This window comes from Nematostella vectensis, chromosome 10, assembly GCF_932526225.1.
Source record: "Nematostella vectensis chromosome 10, jaNemVect1.1, whole genome shotgun sequence".
Lineage (NCBI taxonomy): Eukaryota > Metazoa > Cnidaria > Anthozoa > Actiniaria > Edwardsiidae > Nematostella > Nematostella vectensis.
In genome coordinates, this window is record NC_064043.1 from 15,178,653 (window position 1) to 15,192,701 (window position 14,049).

A 14,049-nucleotide genomic window follows, 5' to 3' on the forward strand; every position below is an offset into this window, starting at 1 on the left:
TTCGACTCGTCCAGGGTGAGGTCGGGTCGTGGGCGGTTCGGGGCTCGTGATTCGCGGGCGGTTCGGGGCTCGTGATTCGCCGCTGCCGTCCTGGCAGCCACAGGCGTACGTGCAGGTTCTCGATGCTGTTTGCCAGGTTCTTGGGCAAGTTCTTGAGCAGGTTGTTCGTCAGGCTGGGCACTAGTACTTCCTTGGGGTTCCTCCATCTGCGTCGACGTGCGAACACGCGGTGTCAACTACTTGGAACCAAGTACTTAGTACCAAGTGGTAAGAGAAGTGGCGAGCTTTCAAATGAGCGTCTACTCTGGGATGGCGGGCTCGACAATGTCCGCGGCTGCTACCTCGCGTTGGCTCCGCGCGTCAGCGCTTGCCGTTCCGGCGGTGTCCACATGACGCGCTATGTGTAACGCCCCGGCGGCTAAAGCCATCAAACGGCCGCAGCGTAGAACCAGGCTTCCGCACAATGTGCGGAGCTCGTTGTTGACGATGTAGTCGGACACTAGGTCATTGTGAAGATCGACCACACTGTCTATCGGCAGCGCCATGCCTACTAGCTTGGTCGTAAGCTTCAGAAAGCTGTCTGCCAGGGCGTCTGTAGTCCGGCTGGCTAGAGCGGTCTCGTATCGCCTCTCGTACTTCCTCACCTCCTCGGCGCCCATGCGTTTGACGTCGTCGTGAGTCAGGGCCTTGCCTACCATTTCTCTCGACTTCCCCGAGGCTACGAGAATCGCGAGTTTCTCCCTCGCGTCTGCTACCTCAGTTTGCTCACCTCCGGTTGCCGCCCCGGCAGGATGCGTCGAGCAGTCCAACGACTCGACGGCCGGGAGGCCTGCGGCGCCCCCTCAAGAAGACTCTCAAAGTATTTGTCGCTCGTCATGCCGTGGCTAAGGTGCATATACGTTATGCCCTAGGGCGGTGGTTACCGTTCAACTAGGGCGATGGTATAAGGGTGACGCAAGCAAAACTCTAACTTCGAGAAATCTTTCGTCTTGAGGGCCTTCATGTACTCTTTCATCTTCTCTTCTGAGAGCTCCGCGCCGTATTCATGCAGTTTGCTTCCATGTCCGCCTTGCTCGGGGTATAGAAGACCACCAAGGCCGCGATGTTCTCGCGGAACGGCTTCGTGATGCTGGTGAGCTGCTGCGTGATCACCCACACGCTAATACCCACGTGGCGCGCGCTGAACGCCAAGTTGACGAGCTGGTCAGAGCGCCTCTTTACGTCTTTCGAGGCCGCACAGTCGTCGAGTATGATTAGCGTATTAGTGCCTTCGAAGAGAGTGGAGACAAACCTCAGCAGGACGTCGATCTGACCCGCCTCAGGTGCGATGACAAACAGACGATTGTCGCCCTCGCCGAAGCCGTCGTATGTTTTGTTGTAGACAAAGGTAGGGCACACGAGTACGATGTAGTCAAACTTGCCCCGGAAAGGGCCGCGCAGTCGGTCCACTACGAATTGGGTCTTCCCGCATGACGTCGGGCCCACGATGAGAGCGTTAAATCGGACGTTTTTCGGGTCCATACCTCTCCGGCATATGTTCTCAGTATTGTATGGACTCTAGCTGTCCGTTCATAAGGTTCATTTGGGCGTCGGCCACCACAAACACGTGACAGTTTACGCTACCCGAGCCGCCTGCCGTGCGTTTTATCTCGAGGTGCACACCGTCGCGGGTATTGACCAATCGGAGGCCACCCCCATGGATGGCGCTGTCGTCCGTCGTTCGAAGGTCGATCCACAGAGCAAACTTGTTATCGCCATAGAACGACTCGGGGCCGACTGCCGGGGCGGCGGGCGCTCCGCTGTGCCCCCCCGGGGAGGGGCGGACGAACCGCCTTTTCGCCTCCCTCCAGAAATCCGTGGGGCGCAGGCCCTGCCTGAAGACTTTGTTTGGCATGCCATCGATTGTAACGCGAACGCTCTTGATGTCGGGGTACACGAACTTCTCAGAGTCGCGAGCCCCTGCCGTGTATGGCTCCACGAAGAGGAGCAGCAGACCACTCATAGACCTTCGCGGCAGGTTGACACTCTCGTTGATTATGCTGTCCGTCCCTTTGCTAATCACGAAGGTCTTTAGAAGGTTCACTTGCTCGTAGAAGAACGTTGTGCCGTTGTGGTAGGCAGCGGCTGCAGACCGGGCGAGGTTGTCGTCCCTCAGGCTTTCGTATTCCAGCTCTAGATTTTTGATGCCATAGGATAATTTGGTGGCATCGGTTCCGACTACTACCTGGTCAGGCGCTGCGAACATGATCTCGAAGAGCAGCGCCTCGGGGAGCGCCCTTGGGTACAGCACGCCGTGGTCCGTCAGCAGAGAATGGTCTAGTGGGATGGTGTACCTCGCCCCGTGGGCGGCGTTTAGAGCGTTCTCCTTGGCGTTACTGGTCGCTTTATCGCCAGCCTTGGAGCGAGGCTTGCGCATGTTTTCTGACTGTATGCCCTGCTCCAGGCGGTCCTCTCTCTCGACCTTGGACAGGTAAAGCTCCTCATACGTCTTGAAGACGTCGTAGCGGTTGGTGTCCTGGAGCGTTTCTCCTGCAAACGTGATTTTCAGGCGGCTCACGAGATTTCGGCCGACGTTGTTCACGACGGTATTATTCGCATGGCCTGAGACGGAGAGATCGAGACCGACCCTCAAGGAGCCAGGCACGAGCGTGACGCCTTCCGATAGCTTTGGGACCGCCACATATAGCGTCTCGCCTGGGGAGGCCGTCGACGGGTTGAGAGTGACCCGATGAACAGTTCTCTCGGCTTTGAACCCCCAGAGGAATTCTGGGTGTTCGCTGGGGGTCGAGTTTATCGCTGACTGACATCGTATGTGTGTACACACATGTACTATATGCGCATAAAGTACGAAGTCGCGTGGCTATGGTGCGGACTGTTAGACATGTCTAACATAGCGTAGCACGAGTTATGCGCACGCATCATGGGTGACGTTGACGTTGACATTGACGATACCTTGCCGGGCGCGTCCGCCGATCGCGGGGCGGAGGACGACGAGACGACGCCTCTTATCCCGTTAGACCCCGACGACGGGGAGTCGATCCCAATGACGAGCACGTCATCGCGTATGCATGCTGCGCATAGCATGGCTACGCGAAGCGCAACGCAAACCGCCGGAACGGCAAGCGCTAAAACCTCGTTCATCACAGAGGGTGCAGCGACAAGACTCGGTCTCCAGTTCCTCAGGGAGAAATACCCAGACCTTAACGAGAAGCTGATACGGTTCCAGTCAGACCAGAGGGGAAAGACGCTAATACAGCTTCGCAACCTCGGCAAAGGAGGTTGGACTAAACCAAGACAGCTGTTCAACGAGGACGGGGGCGTTCGACAGGACGTTGCAAAGCTGAAAGGCTTCAAGCTGGCGATGGGGTCCGTGGCAGAGATAGACGCGGTCATCCAGGAGAACACAGAACGAGTCCAAGAGCTGCAAGGGGTGGTAGCCGCAGACAGGGAGACCATCGACGACCCTAACACGTCAGAGAGTCGCCGCCAAGAGGCCCGTGAGCGCAACGAGGAGAGGCTGTCCGAGATTGACGAACTAGAACGCAAAAACCGAGAGCTCGAGAACCAAAAGCCGCTAAGAGAGCGCATCAAAGCCATCTTCAAAAAGTACGGCTTTACCATCACCGCTATCGGGTTGGCCGTAGCGACGACGATCGCGGCCATTGTGACGTCGCTTGGCAAGTCGCTCTCCTCCGTGGCCAGAGGGGTCGGTAACGGGCTTAAGGCCATCGGGAAAAAGCTGGGCGAACTTCTCCCCGGGCTAGTAGGCAGCATCGCAAACTTCGTGTTTAAGGCTGCAGGGGAAGCGGTGAAATTCCTTGGCGAAAATGCGTGGCTGCTCATTCTAGCCGTAGCCGCGTTCTTGGTTCGTCGAATGCAAAGCAGTCATCGGAACAAGTAATACGCCGCGGCCACCGCGAGCGCCGACAACCCCACCTTGAGGGCGGTGTGGTCACTTTTCTCGCCCGACAGGGTAGGGGCCGCGCCCTCCGCGTGCACTTTCGCAGGGGCGCTTTGCCGCCGGGACGGCACGTGGTCAGTCGCGTGTTGAACCCTAGGATGCCCACCGGCCATGTTATGAGCACCGACTGGCTTTGTCTCGGTGTTGATCGCGTTTGCGCCGAGCTTCATGGAGTTCGTGGCTTTCTGCAGCTTATTGTTGTAGCCCACGACGCTTTGCGTGTTTATCACCAGATCGCTCGGCATCAGCCACACTCCTGGTGCGACCGCAAGACTCAGTCTCACCTTGGCCTCCTGTACGGCTAACTGGTACCTTTGCACGCTTTGATCGATGTCGTTTTCTATGATCGCGTCTTCGAGCAGCTCCGTGAACTCCGCCTGCGCCTCCATGGCCGGCCCACCGGCCCCTGCGATGGAGGAACGGACGTTTACCTGCGCGCCAAGCACTGTGTAGACGAACGCCTCGACCGAGCGGTCGAGTCTCCCTAGCCCTGCTTTTGTCAGCCCCTCGCCTTTGGGAGGCGCAAACCAGCTATATTGCACGCCCCCGTGGTCGTCGTTGCGTATGTAACCCACCTGCTTCCCACTATTGTACGTCCCACCTTCGTCGCTAAACAGATTGAGGTGGCTCGGGTACTCGTCCGCCGCCGTGTCGTAGCCACGGATCACGTGCACGTTGCGATACCCCTCCCCCGGGTAGAACACAAACACGTCGCCTAGCCCGTGGTTTCGCCCGCCTTTCCATCGGAAGTCCGGCTTACGCGGCAAACCGAACTCTATGCATAGACGCTCGAAAGCGGCCTTCTTGTAGGGGTTACCTTTTTGCGTGAACGGGCTGTCGCCAGGCAGGGGGACGCCGAGCTCGTAGAGTATCCTCCGGGTGGTAAAGTAGACGTGAAACCTTAGAAACCCCCTGATGACAGAGGGGAGCGTGGCGAAAGTGGGGTCAGTTAGGGACACCCCACATCCGGCGGTTGCGCACCAGACCGCAAAGTTGAGTTGCTGTGGCCAGTACCCATAGGAAGGCTCCGATAGCCACCGTCGAGACTCCTTGGCGGACTTGTGCGTGACTACTGTCTCTTTGAATATGTCTCGGACCCTAGTCGTGAATGATTTGTCCTCAGCCACGTGTATCTCCAGCTGCGTGAGTAGTGGGGTGATGAGGGAAACCGGTTTTTTGACTTGTTCGGCTATAGCATGTTTGATATGTTCGGCTATAGAGGCTCCCGCCGCAACTGCCGCCTTCTTCATCTCCTCCTCCTTCCTTCGGGGGACCTCGTTCAGCACCTGCCAGCCTTCCCAATCCATGCTCAGCCCTATTAAACACGAAGGCGGGCTATGTTCAACACAATGGTGGTCCTACACGCTTTGTTCACCGGAGGTGAACTGACGCTCTTCTTCGAGCAGCCGATAAGGCGCCCACGCTTTGTGGCGCTCCGGCAGTGCTCGCTGTTTAACAGCTGGTATAATCTCGAGCGGGAGCATCAGATAACGACTATAGCCTCCCTCCCGCCCATCGTTACTCTGCAAGCCGGGCACCACACGGCCGAGTCCATCGTGGAGACGATCAACCACGCTGAAAGCAAGATTCTGACCGCGAAGCTGGACCCCCTCACCGGGAAGATCGTGCTCGTGTCCACAGGCATTGTGTTCCTGAACGCCGAGCTTTGCGCACTATTTGGCCTGGAGGCCAAAGACGATCAGATGGGGGGGCGGGGCCTCGCACTGCCCTTGGGGGCTCCCCCACTTAAGGTGACTTTGCCAAAAATAGAGGCCCTCTACATCTTTTGCGACATCGTAGACCGCTAGCAGTGCCTCGCCTTAGACGAGCCTTCAAACGTTCTCGCTTGCCTAGAAACCCGCGGGAGGCCGCACGAGAAAGTCGTCTATGGGCCCGACATCCCCATTTGCGTCCCAGCGTCTTCCTCTGAGTTTGTCTCGAGTATCCGAATATGGATCAGGGATGACCACAGTATACGGGTGGACTTTAAGGGCAAGCCTGTCCGCCTCGTATTAGAGCTAACCTAGGCCCGACATAACAGGCATGGCGAACAGCGACGTTAGCAGCGGTGGCATATACCCCCCGCTTCCCAGCGTCTGCCCCCCGCAAACGCCTACCGCTCCGGCAAGCATCTGCGGCGACGCGCAAAGTTTCCGACTCCAGAGAATATGTGACATTCAGGCGGGTCTAGACAATGAGATTATCGCATTATCGCATTATCGACTGGTGCGGAAGAAGTATAAGCGCGCCTTTGCCGTTACCCATGCTGTGTCTGTGGCGTCCGGCATCGCTGCAGGGGTGCTTTCCAGCGCCGGGCTGGGAGTCTCTTTGAGTGGGATAGGGGTTCTGATCGGCGCTCCGCTGGCAGGGGTCGCTGGGCTGATCGGTGTCGTGGGCGCGGGCGCGGGGGTGGTCTCTAGGGGTCTTACGAGCAAGGTGGCTAAACACGAAGACACGGTGGTTTTAGCGGAGAGTATGAAAAACTCGATCAGCGAGCTGGTCTCTAAGGCTCTGCAAGACGGGTGTATCTCAGACGAAGAGTTTCGGCTAATACTTCAGGAACAAGAGGGATACAACGCGCTCAAGGCCGCTATCAGAGTTCGACACGGCCTCGCACCGCGCGATAAAAAAAGCGGGAAAGGGCCCTCCCTGGTGGCACGCGAAAGGATGAAAAAGAGACTGCGAAAAATTCGCGAGGGGTTCGGGAGCGAGGTGTTCGAGTAGAACTCAGGTTTAAACGCCACGCCGGCGGCTTTGAATTCACGGCCGAAAAACGGTTATTCCGCGCTCCGTAGGTTGGCGGCCCTCCCCGTTTTCGCGGCCCCATCGCTATTTGCCCCAAAAAGCCGTGTACGCGCAAGTCCTAGGGCTTGCACGCGCCCGGCCTACACCCTAATTATTCATGTATGCAGCCCTAATTAGTTACCCATGCACGCGAAACACCTGCGGCCCTAATTGATTACCCATGTACGCGAAATCGTTTTGGCCTACATTAGCTTTTGCCGTTTGTTTATGTACGTGAAATCGATTTGGCCTACATTAGCAATCGCCCCGTACGCGAAACCAATTTGGCCTACATAAACAATCGCCAAAAGCCCATGTACGTGAAATCGATTCGGCCTACATTAGCAATCGCCGATTGTTTACGTACGTGAAACATTATACGCTTGATATATAGAGACGGGGCTGGGGGGCTCGGAGGGGCGATTCACGCCTCCCAGGCCTAAGACGGGAGACGGGGCTGGGAGGCCCGGAGGGGCGATCCACGCCTCCCACTAGTTTCTCTGAAACCCCCTGGTCCCCCCCAAAGGCGGCGAAGACTGGTCCAAATAAACTCTCCAAGATTGACAAAGTGATTCTTGCTGTAGAAGATGACGATGTTCAGGAGATTGTAGTAAAACGTAAGTATACTGTATAATGTTTATTTATTATTATTATTTTTTTGCATTCAAACATTTTAAAACGAATTTTAATACGAAAAATATGCAAATAGAGTAAAAATTTCGTCTCCTAAATTTTAGAGCTCTGCACCCACAAGAACCAAAATCAGAGGATGATGATGCTATGGATAATTCCATACACAATTTTCATACTTGCCTAAGAAAATTGCAACAAAAGCACGAAGATTGGCTCCTCTATAAGCTCAAGTGTTGGGCGAGAATGCTGGTAAGCAGCTGTTTATTTTTAACATCAAAATTTAAACTACATATTTTGATTCATGACCAATTCATTAATGTGCTAATTATTGAACACGATACGGAATTTGAATTTGAAGATTTCACAAAACTTGATTTCATCAACTGAGCACTGAATTTCTGTATTACATTTATTTATTCTTTTTACTCCAAGCGTCAAATAGAATAAAAGGCGCGATAAATTTAAAATTTATCGTTTTAATTAGCTGGTGAAAGTGCGTATTCCTTGAACGAGAGAAGAAACGAAATCAATGACAATAGATTAAAGCCGCATTGTCACCAGTTTTACTTCCGGAGGTCCGACGGAAACTTCAACTATTAAATTTCGAGATATTTAACAGGCCATCCGCTCTAAATTATCAATCACATCCTCAAAGAAACTTCCAATAGACACACTGCTTTCAATATTTTGAAATATTTTTCACGTTTTCCGTTAAAAATCATCGGATATTGTTACGTAATCAACCGGAAGTAAACTGGTGATAAGCGGCTTTAATACGCATCACTGGCTGGTTTGCATATTAATGACACACGATCGTGCAATCAGCCTTAAAAATAGCATTTACACAAAAAATACCAAGTAATGTCTTTTTTTCCTCTTATGTCAAAGGTGATCACATCAGCTATGACCATCCACCAGACCAGCCCTTCTTTGTTGGAAAGGGAAAGTCAACACCTCGCTCCACCTCCGGCAATAATGCCCAGACGCCCCGAGCGAGGCAGGGGATCAGAAGGTGAAAACTTAGTAAATGCCTTTTACGGTAGACTGCCAACCACACAAAAATCTGCTCTGTACACTACCGCACCTGTTTTTTTTGTTGTTGTTGTTGTTGTTGTTGTTGTTGGTCGAGCTGTGGTACTCTGTTATTATTGCAGCTGCAGAGACGATGTCTCATCCTAAAACATTTAGAAGATCTTAAGAAATTGAGGGATGGCGATGTCATCACAGCAGAAATGTTTACTGTCGAGCGCGAAAAATGGATCAAGGAGCTAACCAGCATCCAATTATAAAGTGATGCGGTTATTTAAACAATTTTAATATCAGTTAAACAATTTTAATTCCGTTTTGTGTGTGTACCGAATCAGCTTGAATGATTGTGAGCATGGACGCATCTCTAAACAAGGGGTCGTCCACACTGACACGGATTCAAAAGTATCCGGATTCGTTTCGCCGAAAACGCATCACTGGATTCGCGTCCACACTATCATTTTCGCATCGTGTTCGCCTGGATCCAGCCGTCCACACTAACACTGAAAGGTACAGGGTGACGTCATTTTTATGATATGCGCATGCTCAAAGCAGCGCGCGCATGCGATATGACGATATCGTTTTCATTTTGATACGGATTTGACCGTCCACACTTACGGACCACAGTATACGGATTCATTTTGATTCACTTTCGACGGCGTTTTCAAAAGTATCCGGATTCGCTGGAATCAGCGCGCGTGTTATTGTGGACGGAAGGCCTAAACGTATCAAAAAGTATACGGATTCAAACGAATCCGTGTTAGTGTGGACGGCCCCTAATACAATGAAAATTGTACAATGTAAATAACATACATTACAACAAGTTCTCTTCATCTTCTGTTAATAAAAAGAACAAAGTGTTTTTCCCCAATGATTGATAATAGTCTTCTAGATGTATTGGGCATTCCTGCAGAAAGATACCACATCTTCGTTGGTCACTTCCATAAATGCATGAAATACAAATTCTTCTGATTCGTCTGTTGCATGCCAAACAGCATCCTTTTCCTTGATCCATGACTTGACTAAGGGGAATATTCCTTCACATGGCATGTAATCAGGACTGTATGCAGAGAGGAATAGTACTAGCACACCAGTTGCTCGGTTTGCATTTAGAACACCGGGTGTGTGGTGAATCGCGGCGTTATCTGTGGGTAAAAGAGAATAGATGGGTTGCTTTTTGCATAACCACGAAAAAAGTTTTTTTTATATACATAAAAAGTTTAGTGAAGGAGGCCATCAAAAGGCAGAAGCAGGGAAGAGTTTTTGATTAACGAACCGTAGAAATCGTTATCCGTTAATGTTGCCTCAGTAAATGCCAACGTCAAGGAATCCGTCACAATTGACAATTGGTATAGCTGTAATTCTAGGCCCCCAGTTGAGGTGACGGCGTTTAATAGTGGCTCATGTGCCCCTGAAGCGGTAGCCATAATTGCGAGCAATACGTTTGTCCTACAAGAGAACGTGGAAGTTCATTAAATCATCGGTTGGAATTCACATCAGATTGTCATAATTAATAACTACACAGTTTACATGAAATTGCATATTACATTTTGAAAAATATATGTCTTTAGTAGTACGGTATTAGCACTTACTAATCTGCTTTTGTCCAAGAATATCGGGTCCTTGGATCGAGTGTGCATACAGTATCCCTGAAGTCGGTGCGCCTGATTTCGTCCCTTTGCAAAGCTTGTTTCTTTAGCTTTTGAGATAATTAAATATTCATTTATATTGCTTTTCAATGCATCATTCAGTGCGGCTAATAATTACCTTTTTTCCTGGTTATTCCGTTTCTCCGAAGGTAGTATTGAATGGCTGATATCGAGTAGACAGCTCCAGACACTCGTCCAACTTCTTGTTGGAGTTCTAGGAGTCTTCGGTCAGGTTGACGCAGCAAAATTTCGATGATGACTCGCTGCTCATCAGGCGCAATTACGGTGGACTCGACTGGTCTTCCCATAGTCATACAGTTAACATTACCAGAATTTCGGTAGAGTTTTAAATATCTAGCTATCGTGGACTTACTAACTCCAAATATATCCTCTAGCTCGTCGTCTGTCGCACCTTTCTATTGCTTCATGTGAATAATTCGCCACTTCAAATCTTCACTGTATGCTCGGGGCATTTCACCAGCAAGCGGATCGAGAAAGCACCCACTTTCTTTCCCACCAATAACTGCGGTCAGACATTTTCCATTTTCTTTATGTCAAACTTAATTGAAATAGGTGTATGCAGCTAGGCGCTTCAGTGGTTTTTACCCATGCTTACATTCGGGCTTGTCGCGTAGTTGCGAAGCCGGTTGACGACAACCTTTTATCAATCGACTGTATCTACCCGAGCAACAGGTCTTAGTCACGTGCGTGACCCTCTATCATTATTCAGAAAGGTTCAATTGTTTAGATACATCTTTGTGAAGTTCTTCCCATTTTTAGTAATATTGCCTTTATTATGCTATTATTTTAAATATCAAGATATGGCCTTGGTGAGGGTATTATTGTACATGTCAATATATTGGTGTGTAGTAATATAGCCTTGGTCATGGTATTATTGTACATGTCTATATATTGGCGTGTGAAGTACCATGATTCCTGCGTCAGAATTTAAATATTAAGCTTCCTGGATGATTAACAAATAAGGTAGACAAGTTAATAGACTATTGTTTCTCTCAGGGAAAATACATGTCAATTTGCCAAAAATGGTAAGTACGATTGCACATACAAATTTTAAAAGTTAATACTTTTAATTAAACAAGTGTTGCAAAGAGTACTACAATTATATGGAGTTCCAGGATTGTGCGCCAAATAAATTTAAATTTATTTAAATTGATTTAAACGCTGATTTAACAAAACATATTATTCCACCTCCCAAAACGGTTCCAAGGGCGCGTGGTTTAATTTTCTTTCATAAAACTTTAGCTTATCTCACAGCGCTGGAAAGAAAAGTATAGAGACATAGAGGAAAAACATGACATGACGCTTAAAATAAGGTCATTTCACATCTAATAGGGCGCGGAAAATGTCTCTAAGTTCTTAGTGAGTAATAGCAAACAAAATAAAAAGGGCAACTGTTCTTAAATCGATGCGACTTTTTGTAAAGTGTCATTGGAGGAGGTCGTAAGAGCGGTGCAAAAACCGCAAAACCGTCAAAATAAATCAATAACCGTAAACCGCGCAGTCTAGAGAAACCGCAATAACCGCGGAATATAATACGAAAAACCAAAAAACTGCGCCATATTTAAAGCAAAACCGCATTACCGCAAAACTTACGCCCCCCTCTCCTTAAAATTTGATTTCAAATTATTAGGTTAACATTTTCTTTTCTATATTCAACTTGTTTTCCTTTTATGATGCTCATCTCGGGCGGTCATTTGCGCCGGCTGGTGCAGCACGGGCAAACCAGACGAAATGTTCGTGTATCGAATAATATATTTTTTTATTTGTTTACCGAATATATGTAATAAAGCCAGTTTCTTGAAGTTGTTGTAATAGATTGATCTGGTTCCGTTTAAGCCGTGATTCATAACAGTTTACTCGGTTCACCTCCTCCCCACTCGTGATAAAAAACAAAAGGGTAGGAAGCTCCACGCCCTGGCAATCACAACTTCGACTCTTCGAGACAACTTTTTTGGCAAAAAACGGAGAGCTTTTCCCTTCAAAATCGTGTATGTCATAGAAGAATAATTTCTAAACATATCTTTCGAAGAAAATAATCCAAAAGGCCAGAATTTCACTGCAATTTTTCGCTGCAAATTCGAAATTTATCCTTCTTCCAGGGTGCTGACAAACAGTCGGAATTTCCCTGCAATTTTTCGCTGCAAAGTCGAAATTTATCGTTCTTCCAGGGTGCTGACAAACAGTCGGCCCACTGAGCGCACAATAGAAAATACAATGGTCAAATGGTTGCCATGGCATTGCATTGTATTTTCTATTGTGTCCAGGCCCCGACCGCGCTCAGTGAACCGACTGTTTGTCAGCACCCTAGAAGAACGATAAATTTCAAATTTTCAGTGAAAAATTGCAGGGAAATTCTGGCCTTTTGGATTATTTTATTCTTCTATGACATACAGGATTTTGAAGGGAAAAGCTCTCCGTTTTTTGCCGAAAAAGTTGTCTCGAAGATTCGAAGTTGTGATTGCCAGGGCGTGGAGCATTTCTAGCCTGTTGTATTTTATTACAAGTAGGGAGCAGGGGAGGAGGTGAACCGAGATGAAGGAGGAAAATCGCGTAAACTGTTATGAATCACGGCTAAAACGGAACCAGATCAATCTATGACAACAACTTCAAGAAATTGGCTTTATTGCAGATATATTTGGTGAACAAATTAAAGATATAATATTATTCGATACACGAACATTTCGTCTGGTTTGCCCGTGATTTCAGTGAAAATATTGCTCTCAGCAGAAAAAGAACTTTCAGACGCTTTATTTCGCTCAATTTTGTTTCAATCATTTATATTTAGCGCCGATTACTGTTTAGATTTTGTTTTTCGTATATAGCTTTGCATGGCAAAAGTTATTCAAGCTTTCAAGCTATTCACAGTTTGAGTATCACAAACAAACAGATAAAATAGGACACGATTAGAAAAACTTATCAATAACGATTCCACCTGCCCCGAGTATCTCGCCATTTGCAATAAACATATTTCGCGCTCCTCCAATCAAGCGCGTCCTTTGATGATGAGTACAAAAACAATCAGCATAGCGGGTAGCACGTTATTATAATATCTAGCCTTATTCGCCACCTAAACACCGGAATTAAACGCAAAAATAGCTCAGCAACAAATTTTATTTTGAATTATTAGCAATTCGTGACCTTTGATGGTACGGTTTCAATTTTAAGGTGAGCTACTTAAAATGCTGTCAATTTTCGCACTTAAAAAACACAAAAATATTTTATAAGTTTATCGTTAAACAGCCCGTTTTCTTTTTTTCGCGAAATCTTTCACATGCATGTGAAAACCGTGTTTTTTGTGGAGGTATTTGCATGCAGCTTGACATATTTTTCTTCGTCTACAGCTTATGTGTCGGACTCTATCGTGTTCGCTGCTGCTTGAATTCTTGCGACAGATGGAACCACAGCTCGTTGGCAACCGGCGAGACTCTCTTAGCGACAAGGAAGAATACGAACACATATCGCCTATGACGTGGAGTGTGAGAGCTGTCTCGAGGAGAAATAGAAGATTATCTTTACCCTCTATTGAGTCACAGCGTGCAGCGAGATGTGATACAGTGGGAGATTCGCCACAAAACAAGAACGCCGAAGAATCCTCTTCGCTCGAGAAGTTCACCCTTCCATCATCCCCGTTTCTGCCAGCTTTACAAGACGGAAGAAACACTGGAAGGCGAAGTCTGAGCATGCCAGAGTTTTATGGAATAACAGAATTTAGGAAGAACCAAGAGAACGCGAAATCAAAAAGAGAGGGTAAAATTAAGGTTCACCGGACAAAAACAGACCCACAAACTTTTCTTCCTTCACCGGAAAATGGGACGGTCCTTCTGCCAGGGATAAAAAGCACGAGAGCAGACGGTTATGGCACAAGTGATTTCGAGTCTTACAAAGTTGAAAGGAAAACCTACCTTCCGAGGATAAACACTGATAAAAAGCAAAGCCTGGTAAAACCCCGACAGTTTGCAAAAGGGGATTAGGGAT

At 48.6% G+C, this 14,049-nt stretch overlaps 1 protein-coding gene and 1 long non-coding RNA gene across 5 annotated transcripts; one reads left to right on the plus strand and one right to left on the minus strand.

Annotated features, from left to right (window-relative positions):
- The first annotated feature begins 8,194 nt into the window (after positions 1–8,194).
- On the plus strand, positions 8,195–9,275 carry LOC125573278. Its single transcript, XR_007314041.1, has 2 exons — positions 8,195–8,390; positions 8,533–9,275. It is a non-coding gene; the product is annotated as an uncharacterized LOC125573278 (long non-coding RNA).
- Positions 8,464–10,903, minus strand: LOC5508697. 4 transcript variants are annotated; one of them, XR_007314039.1, is made up of 3 exons: positions 10,172–10,903; positions 9,218–10,103; positions 8,464–8,553 (listed from the first exon to the last, which is right to left on the minus strand). XR_007314039.1 is itself a non-coding variant. In XM_048733813.1 (3 exons), exons 1-3 carry the CDS (start codon positions 10,365–10,367, stop codon positions 9,514–9,516), a joined length of 339 nt encoding a protein of 112 aa, XP_048589770.1. In that variant the 5' UTR covers positions 10,368–10,903; the 3' UTR covers positions 8,673–9,513. The 4 variants fall into 4 exon arrangements, 2 of the variants coding, with proteins under 2 accessions (XP_048589770.1, XP_048589769.1); XR_007314040.1 differs by lacking the exon at positions 8,464–8,553 and having other exon boundaries at positions 8,673–9,549; positions 9,681–10,103; XM_048733813.1 differs by lacking the exon at positions 8,464–8,553 and having other exon boundaries at positions 8,673–9,549; positions 9,997–10,103.
- Between the last annotated feature and the right edge of the window lie 3,146 nt (positions 10,904–14,049).